This window comes from Syngnathoides biaculeatus, chromosome 11 (assembly GCF_019802595.1).
Source record: "Syngnathoides biaculeatus isolate LvHL_M chromosome 11, ASM1980259v1, whole genome shotgun sequence".
Lineage (NCBI taxonomy): Eukaryota > Metazoa > Chordata > Actinopteri > Syngnathiformes > Syngnathidae > Syngnathoides > Syngnathoides biaculeatus.
The window spans coordinates 13,729,452-13,739,577 of record NC_084650.1 but is presented as its reverse complement, the minus strand read 5'-3'; the positions used below and the strand labels follow the sequence as shown (position 1 = coordinate 13,739,577).

The 10,126-nt window shown below is 44.2% G+C and overlaps 1 protein-coding gene across 4 annotated transcripts in view; it reads left to right on the top strand.

Moving 5' to 3' along the window:
- The first annotated feature begins 722 nt into the window (after positions 1 to 722).
- slc36a1 (solute carrier family 36 member 1) overlaps positions 723 to 10,126 on the top strand; it is a 28,608-nt gene continuing 19,204 nt past the window's right edge. For 2 of the 4 annotated variants that reach the window (XM_061835200.1, XM_061835201.1), the window contains exons 1-5: positions 723 to 890; positions 3,458 to 3,565; positions 8,655 to 8,769; positions 8,875 to 8,965; positions 9,771 to 9,859. In XM_061835200.1, coding sequence (XP_061691184.1) covers positions 3,532 to 3,565; positions 8,655 to 8,769; positions 8,875 to 8,965; positions 9,771 to 9,859 — 329 coding nt within the window. In that variant the 5' untranslated portion in view covers positions 723 to 890; positions 3,458 to 3,531. Of the gene's footprint in view, positions 891 to 3,457; positions 3,566 to 8,654; positions 8,770 to 8,874; positions 8,966 to 9,770; positions 9,860 to 10,126 lie in introns of those variants that run through there. The other 2 variants (XM_061835202.1, XM_061835203.1) reach the window with 2 other exon arrangements.

The window sequence follows — 10,126 nt, the reverse complement described above, 5'->3', positions numbered from 1 at the left end:
TAAATAAATTAGCAAAAGCCAAGTTGACCCGTATAAATAACTAATTAATAAATAAAATAAATGTCAAATTAAAGTTGAATGCGGCGAGGATTCCCAAGGGACAAATTGAAAAAAAAAACATGTATTTTTACACTTAATCTTGTGACCCTTGTGGGGATAAGCGGCTTGGAAAATGGATGGATGTTAGTTCAAATGAATCATTTCAGTAAAAAAAATAAAGTTGAGAAAATTCATTATTTATGGGGGATAAACCGCTTGAAATGCACAAGTCAAAACATATTAATCGTGATTGTAATGGTATTTAAAAAATAAATGCCACATTTTACTTTGTATTTATGATTGTACAAATCCGAAAATGAAATGCAGTATGTGAATAAATATGTCAGCGAAATCGGAGCTTTGCTCACATCTGCAGACTCGTAACCGCAACTGCAAGTGAAGTCGAAATTGCAGTTCGTAAAAAACAACCACAAAAAAACACATAAAACTTTAATTTTTATTTAATTGAAATAACATGAAAAACGTCAAATGGGAAGCCGGAACATTTCCATTTCAAATGATACGTGACAGTCAAGCCGCCGATTTATGAAAAAAAAAAATTCTGTTTCTATGGCAACAGGAGAGTCGCAGCCGCCGGTGTCTGTTTCCGGTTTCGTGTCACGTGACCCGACGGCTGCCCAGCCACTGGACCTCTTCAGTGACAGCCGCGCGCGCGCGCGCGCGCGAGTCCACACACGCACACGCGCACGCGCTCGCAGACACTCTCACTGGGCTTTCGTCGCCTCCCTCGCAAACGCAACATGAGCACAAAAGCTCTTCGGCGACTTTAACGGCGACCCCCAGAAGCTGCGCAGCGACGGGTGACAAGGAAGAAAATTTCTTTCACCGAGGTAGGACCCCCCCCCCAAAAAAAAAAAATATGAATATTGTGTGAAGCGCTCTGTGTTGACGGAAACCAAGATGGCTAACATCGGCTAGCTAGCTTGATTTATTTCTAATTTGGCTCTCCGAATGGCCGTCACGGTCTTTAACAGGTTTAGAATAGCGCTTTTATTTTGTCGGTTGCACGGAATCTGTCGTGACTCGTGCTATTATTAACCCCCCCCCCCTCCCTCCCCGTCGTGTTCTACACGGTACGCGGCTAAAGAGAGGTAGCGGCTTGTCGCGGATGTGAACGCGCAGGGTCCAAATGGATTCGGCTCCAGGGAGGGCCAAGCTCTCTCGAATGCGAGCGGCTCAGAGCGGGATGACATTGGCGGGTTCGGCGGTGTGCAACGACAGGCTTTCCGCCCCGCGGGGCTGCCGTGAAAAGGATCAGATAATCTCAGTTCCTCCGTGGTGTGCCCGTGTCGCGGTTCGGCTCCGGCTGGGCTTGGCTTGGCTGACTTTCAATGTCAAATAAAATAAATAAATACTAATTCCACCCCGCAAAATAGGGCTGGAATCACAGATGACATGAGTTGTTTGTCGTGAGCAAACAAACTGATTCCTTTTTTTTCTGGTTGGTTTTGGAGCTTCGGGCACAGATCAAAAACGTGTTTGGTGCACTCATGAACAACGATAAAAAAAAAAAAAGAAAAGTTTGTAACTGCCAAATCCATTCATTTTCTTTGCCACTTATCCTCACAAGGGTCGCAGGGAGTGCTGGAACCTATCCCAGCTGTCAACGGACAGGAGGCGGGGTACACCCCGAACTGGTTGCCGGCCAATCGCAGGGCAAATCGAGACAAACAGTCGCACTCACGATCACACCTAGGGGCAATTTAGAGTGCATGTTTTTTTTTGGGATGTGGGAGAAAAACCCGAGCGCCCGGAGAAAACCCACGCAGGCACGGGGAGAACGTGCAAACTCCACACAGGGAGGGGCCGGGATCGAACCCGGGTCCTCAGAACTGTGAGGCCAACGCTTTACCACCTGAGTCACCGTGCCGCCTAACTACCGAATTGATTATCCAATTGAAATGAATCAAATTATTTTTTTTAATCAAAGAAATTGGCACTGTATTGTATAAAAGTATAATAGAGATAAAAGAATAAAATTGGTTTAGAAGGTGTAATCATTATATGTATAAAGATTAAATGTTTTCATAGTTTTTATATGTAGGGGGGGCATATGTGCAATTTTGTTGTTTATATGCAATGAAAAAAAAAATGAAAACATGAAGAAACTATGTTGGGTGGCAGCTGGTAAAGTGTTGGTCTCACAGTCCTGAGGACCGGGGTTTGAATCCCTGCCCCCTCGTGTGGACTTTGCATGTTCTCCCCGTGCATGCGTGGGTTTTCTCCGGGTGGGCACTCCGGTTTCCCCCCGACATCCCAAAAACATGCAACATTAATTGGACACTCTAAATTGCCCCTAGGTATGATTGTGAGTGCAGTCGTTTGTCTCGATGTGCCCTGCGATTGGCTGGCAACCAGTTCGCGGTGTACCCCGACTCCTGGCAGTTGACTACCGCGACCCTCGTGAGGATAAGAGGCTAAAAATGGATGAAACTGCGTTGCATGGTTACCTTTAAGAGGCGTGGCCTGGTGAGTGACATCAGAAGTTGGGATCGGGTGAGAGTCACGGGGTGAACTGCGGCCCACAGCAGGTCTTTGTCAATGCTTGCGTTGTTATCCAAAGAGCGCAAAAAAAAAAAAACGAATGGGGGCCGCCGGCTTTTGCAAAGCAAATCTGATTTACACAACCGCAAGCTAATGTAAACGTTGTTAGCTGATTTTGACATAGCAAACGGGCGCTGGTTCGATTCCACTGTCATCAGACCACACCTGGTCAGGGATAAACGCATCCGTTGGCGCAGTTTCAATTGCTTTATTAGTTTGAAAAACATCTCTTAATAATAATAAGCACGCGCTCAGCCGATGGACACCGCTTTTCAAAGCCGTACACACTCAAAAGTCACAGAAAGTACTTTAGAAATGGAGGACGCGGGGCCGGGATTTGGACTTCGGTTCTCAGAAGTGAGAGGCACATGTGCTAACCGCTCGTTCAGTATGCCATATTTTATTGTTTGGTTATGCATAATCACTTTTTATTGGAACTGTTTGAATTTTTGTTATTATTTATATATTATATATTATTATAAAAAAATAATATTTCATATTTGCTCATTGAGCCTATTAAGTTATGTCAAGTTCCTTTTAGTGGTTAAACGATTTAATTGTGTTAGGCAGGCTACACTGTGATTGATTTAATATGAAATGAGAGTAACGTGATGGGGTTTTATTTCATTCATTATTTATCATATTTATATATTATTGATTTATTTCATAAAAGCCATGAGCCCCACGTGGTTTACTATAAAAACCCTTTGCCCTCCTGTGGGAGCTGCTCACAATCACAAAAAGTCCTTCACAGGTTAGCCGAGGTGTCGTGTGCAAAATACCGTATTAATTAATTCATTTTCTAATATTAAATATATATCATAATTCATTACATCTGTCTTGTTCCTCGCAGTCAGGTGACGTCAATGCTCCGCTCGCCGACGTTCAGCTTTTAGCAGCCACGGGGTTGGGAGGCGCACCGCCGACATGATGTCCTCCAGCGATGACGTCCGAGGGGAAGGTATGAAAAATAATTTCTCAAAAAATCTAGTTCAATGAAGATTAAATGGTGGCTGATGCTCACTAAAAATGTAGTTTGGGGTCAGTGAAGATGAAATTGTCTTAGTTGATCACCAAAACATCAACATTACCTATACCATTACTCAAAAATTCAAGTTTTGCTTCACTTTTTTTAATAATCAATTTAGGGTTGTTTCCCTGTCAATGAAACTGTCCTTGTTAACAAAGTGTGCACGAGGATAATTAACAGACTACCATAATTTCCGGCCTACAGAGCGGACCTGATTGTCAGCCTCACCCAGTACATTTGTAAAGGAAATACCATTTGGTACATACATAAGCTGGACCTGTGTATAAGCCGCAAGTGCCCACATTGAAACATGAGATATTTACAAAATAAGATGGTACGCAGAAGGAGTTTTCAAAGTTTCAATACCTTAGCTTAGCTTAACATAGCAACAACACAGTAGCACAAACAACTGGTTAAACAAACAAAAAAAAAAACATACAGTTAAAAATCACTGAAACACGGCAGTAACGCAGTAGCAACACGCTAGCACGGCGCTAACAGGGCCACTTAAAAAAAACATACAGGTAAAAATCACAGAGACACGGCAGTAACACAGAAGCAACACTCTAGCACGGCGCTAACAGGGGAGGTTAAAAAAAAAAAAACATACCGGTAAAAATCACTGAGACACGGCAGTAACATAGCAGCAAGACGCTAGCACAGCGCTAACAGGGCAGGTTAAAAAAAAAAACATACCGGTAAAAATCACTGAGACACGGCAGTAACATAGCAGCAACACGCTAGCACAGCGCTAACACTAGTGCAGCGCTAACATGGCCGGTTAAAAAAAAAAACATACCGGTAAAAATCACTGAGATACGGCAGTAACACAGCAGCAACACGCTAGCACAGCACTAACACTAGCGCAGTGCTAACAGGGCCGGTTAAAAAAAACACTGGTAAAAGTCACTTCCTCGGCAGATATATTCCACCGGTGTCACTCTTACCTATTCCGCTCGAGTGCCCCCTTGCGGCCGTTAGAAAAAAATGCACAAATTATCCGCATCACCGCACAAGCCGCAGGGTTGAAAGCGTGTGGAAAAAAGTTGCGGCCCATAGGCCGGAAATTACGGTAATTTGTTTTTGATTCTTGTAGTAAAACAATACTTACAGGGTAGGTTATTATTAAGCTTGTGACAGATGAGTTTAATTGCAGTTTTCAAAATATTTGCTATTTGGTGGAAGCCACTAAGATGTCTAGCAAGAAAATTATAGATAAATGGACACCCGCATAACCGCGGTTTGTCACCAGCGGATTCACTTTTGCATGCTTGTTTAATACTTATTTGCGGTTTAAATAAATTAAAAAAAAAAATCTGTTTGCCTTCACACTTGACCTCAAACACGCTAACGGCGCTTCCCTCAGTCAACACGCTCGTCTGTTTACACGGCGGATGTACAGTAGTGACGTCGGATTGACTCCACGTCCCGTGTTGATTACAGCTGACTTAATCCTGTTCGGAAAAAGACGCTGGAGCTCATGTGGACTGTCTCTACTTAAAAAAAAAAAAAAAAAAAAAAAAAACACTACGGGACGCTACTAGTGTCAAAAGGCGCCCGCTTTCGAAACGTGGGCCAAGTCCACGGACACGTCGACCCGTTATGTCATCCTTGTTTGTCGATCGACGCCGTGGCTTTGACATCTTTAGATAAAGCGCTACTAGCAAGGAGGTCCGATTGAACTGCGTGTGGTTTTTGGACTTGAGCGTTTAGTTCCGGAGTTGAGATAATTACTAAAAGGCCTGACACGGCACTCTGAAAAGGAGGAAGTCCGGGCCCGAGTGAACTTCACTCCGCCTGACATAACCGCGTCGGCTTGCTACATTTGACGCTCTCCTCACAAGTGTGACATCTTCTGCGCGCTGGTTTTCGTTTGACGCTACGTCGACGTGACAGCCAGAACCACAAGACGAAAAACATGCTCATGCGCTCGCATGTGAGGCAGCCCAGCTGAGGCTTTGACTGTGGATGATTTTGAGTTGTTCGCCACATGATTGTGGCTAACGCTAATGGCTAATCCGTGGAACGATTGATTAGTCAACGAGTTAGCAAACTGACGGCTTTAGTTTTGTAGATTGTTTCGGCTTGGGGGCGGCACGGGGGAGCGGCTGGAAACCTCACAGTTCTGAGGTCCCGGCCGGGTTCAATCCCAGCCCTCCCTGTGTGGAGTTTGCATGTTTTCTCCGGGCACTCCGGTTTCCTCCCAAAAACACGCACCATTAATTGGACACTCTAAATTGCCCCTAGGTGTCATTGTGAGTGCGACTGTGTATCTTGATGTGCCCTGCGATTGGTTGGAAACCAGTTCCGGGTGTAACCCCGCCTTCATCCCGTTGACAGCTGGGATAGGCTCCAGCACTCCCCGCGACCCTTTTGAGGATAAGCGACTTGGATAATGGATGAATGGATGTTTCGGCTTGTACTGTTTGTTTCCCTTTCGTAGTGCGTTATCAATAGCTGGCACTTGGGACAATTCCATTGATTACACCAGTGGTATTCAGACCTTTGCCTACTATGAACAGTTTTTAATTATTAAGAAGTTACACCCCGCTGTTGTCCATGTCTTTGTTGATTCTCAAGGTCACGGAAAATTTGCAAGTGGTGGCGCGGACTGAAAATGTCATCTACAACAGGGGTGTCAAACTCAGTTTTGTCAGGGGCCACATTGTACTCGCGGTTTCCCTCAGAGGGCCTTTTCGGCTGTGAAACCATAATAAAATCTTTAACCGCTTCATCATATTTACACATGAAATTTATGAACTAGTTTTGGAATTAGAAATCAAGGGTAGTGTTTTTTTTTTTCCCCCAACTATTGTTGTTTGGTAACACAAAAATGCTTGGAGATTCGCAACGTTGTCGTTTACGATACGACAATTTGAAATTTTGGTCCAGATTTGAACTAAAAAAAAAATCATGGAAGTCGATAAACACGATTTGTCTCCACGGGCCACATAAGATCATGCGGCGGGCCGGACCTGGCCCCCGGGCCTCGAGTTTGACTTTATGAGCGTGCACATCTTTCATAGATTTGGACTTTATTGTCGTATTACACAAGATTGCATAGTTATCAGTAATAGATGATTATCTGTTGATTTTTCTGACAAATGGACACGCGTTTGCCTGTCTATGGGCAAGCGAATTTTGTGTCTTATTTTGACTCATTTCTTTCATTTCCATGACGCACCGTGGCATAGTTATCGTTATTAATGTGCAGGTTTGGTGCAGGTGATGGATTATTTTGACCTGTTCCTTTTTAGATTTTCATTATGATTCGAGGGTGGCACTGATTGTACGACTCACCCACGTCGACTTCCGCTTTTATGTGAGCTAGAGTACTTTGCGCTTTGTGGATTATTTTATGTTGTTTTTCTCGCGTTTTAATTGTACTGCAAAGATGGTGGTCATTAATAACTAAATGCAGGAATGCATAATTTTGTTGATTTTCTGACAAATCCATCTTGGCTGGAAATATGAGCGAGCGGTCTTGTGATTGTGTATTATTTGGTATGGATGTCGTTTTGTTTAACTTAAGCAATAAGACGCACATTGAGCCCGGGTGTGGTTGAACAACTTTATTGCCTGTCTTGTACTTGCCGTCATATACCACCTGCTGTCCAACCCGGATGCAGTTTTACTTTGAAGCACTTTTAAAACGAGTGCCTGTAAAGCAAAACACAGGTTGGACCATGTGACCGCAGCGTCACGTGACCGCACACGTGTTTCAGGCCCCTGGCTCGCTTGAGCCACCGAGACCTCACATGACGAGCGCACATTGCTGTCGACATCATCTTTTTATCACCTTCGCGGCAACGGCCGCGCACTTCCTTTTTGTGTGCAGACAAAAGTCGCTCCTCAGCGCTCTGACGGCCAGCGGTCAGCAAATGTGTCATCAGCATATTTCCATTTTGTATTTTGGCACCGTTAAAGGCATAAATCCAATCAATTCTGGCTCAAAAATCCTCCAAAATTGAAAGTTGAGGCTGGGCGAGTAATAGAGACTTTGCCTGCACTTTTCAACAAAGTAGAAAGTGTTTTGACTTTATAACTGAAATCTTTTTTTTTTTTTTTTTTTTTTTGGAGTTTTTACGTCAGTTCTCAAAATCTTGACCCCACCCAAAAAATTATTAACCCTCCAAGTAACACCAGACAGTACCAGAGTAGGGCTAAGTGTTCATCAAAAACAAGGCATTAATTAAATAAAATTGTAAGTTGCAATATTCACAGTTTCAAAATTCACACTGCATTTAAGTATTATCTTGTACTCAAAAGTGAAATACAACTGAAGTGTAGTCAGGCATTGAATTCGCTCACCATTTGTAGTAGACTTTGAGAACGACTGATTTATATTACCGTAATTTCCGGCCTATAAGCCGCGACTTTTTTCACACGCTTTCAACCCTGCGATTTATGCGGTGATACGGCTGATTTGTGCATTTGTTTCTAATGGCCACAAGGGGGCAGTTGACCGGAAAAGGTAAGAGTGAGACCAGTGGAATATATGTGCCGAGGAAGTGCCTTTTGCTGGTCTGGTCCTGTTAGCACTGCGCTAGTGTGTTTCTGGCGTGTCTTGGGGATTTTTACCGGTATTTGTTTTTTTTTAACCGGCACTGTTAGCGGGGCATTAGCGTTAGTGCGGTGCTAGCATTAGCACGGTGGCGCTAGCGATAAAATCTCTGTGTACCGTCTTTCTTTGTAAATATGTCGTGTTTCAATGTGGGTTTCAATGTACGCACTTGCGGCTTTTACACAGCTGCGGCGAATGTATGTACCAAATGGTATTTCCTTTACAAATGTTCTGGGTGAGGCTTAAAACCAGGTGCGCTCTGTAGGCCGGGTATGACGGTATTATTTTGTACTAAAAAGTGAAATACAACTGAAGTGTGGTCAGGCATTGAATTAGCTTACCACTTGTAGTACTTGTACCAGACTTTGAGAATGACTGATTTGTATTATTTGTATACAATAGAGGAGAGTCCAGGTATGATTTAGTGCTGTGGTCTGTCGTCTCGCTCCTCTGCAGGGTCTCAGTTTGCCGATCAAAACCCATCCGAACTGGATGCTTTGTGTCCTTCCCCTCCAGGATCCTTAAGGACACGACGCCACTACGAGAGGATCGGCACGCGTACCGGTACCTCGTACGTAGCCGCATAGAAATGCTCCCAAAAGACTCATTCTGTGACGCGCCAGTGACTTTTTGATTTGTGGACCCCCCTCCCCGCCCCCACTCTCACTCTGTGCAGTTTCTGTCAGACTCTGATCCACCTCCTGAAAGGCAACATCGGCACTGGACTGCTGGGTCTGCCTTTGGCGGTCAAGAACGCAGGCCTGGTGGTGAGCCCCCTTCGAATTCAACCCCCAAATCATTTTTACCAACAGGAAAATGCACTGGAAGTTTGATTTGAAGCTGGCATTTGAGGCTCCCTTTTCTGTCACTATTGAAAATTTTTGAATGAATTATCGGATTATTCCATCGAATGCCTGGAAACTATGTGGGAATCCCAATGACGCTGTAACAATGGGGGGGAGCCCGAGATCGTCATTTCCGGGTTTGATCACCTGACATTTGCAATCCAAGTACTGGGGGGGGGGCACCGTTGACGTTAATTTCAATCAACACCAGAGGGCGATATTGCTCGTTGAGTTGGCTTGAATTTCTTTCTTTAATTCTTATTTTATGAATGAAATGTTGACCAGAATACCACGTTTAGACGAGTAGACTAGCACATTAAACATATTTTTGCCTACAGTTTTTTTTTTTGTCTCCTTCACCCGTTTTAAAGACAACGGAAGTCTTCTACGCAATCGCCATTTTACAATCATTTTTTTCCTTGAGATCTCCATCCGGTCCACCTCGCAACTCTCACACAGCCTGACTGTCAGGGCGGGGTGTGTTCAGTGCCTGTTCCTTGCCACTTTCAGTTTTACCTAATCATTCATCTGATATAGGAACAGCGCATTTCGCCGCATCACATGAGTTTCAGTTTTCATTTGAAAAAATTGTAATGTGACCTTCCTTATAAAGCTTATCAAATGACTCAACAGGCATTTTAAATGGTTTCAGTGTTGATCGCTGGTTGTCCAAATAGGTCCTTTTAAATGTCTTGGGTCTCTCTCTGTGCGTCGCGTGTGTGTCCAGCTGGGTCCGGTCAGCCTGCTTTGCATGGGGGTCATCGCAGTCCACTGTATGAGGGTCCTGGTCGACTGTTCCCACCACCTCAGCGCTAAGTAAGCTCTGCTCTGACCCTGCTTGCATTTCGTGCTCTCATCCTTGTTAATTGTTGTTTGTTTTGTAAAATTGCTCAACTCACATTTGAAAAATATCATGCCGTCTCAGTGCCTCGCGTTCGACGCAGTGAGCACGCCCGGTGTAACTGAATTTCCTTTGACATGGCTCATAATGTTGATGACTTTCGACGTAAATGCGGTCGCAGTACGTGAAGCAGCTCTGAACATGCTCTTCCGGCCACTTGCATTTCCTCTTTCCGAATACTG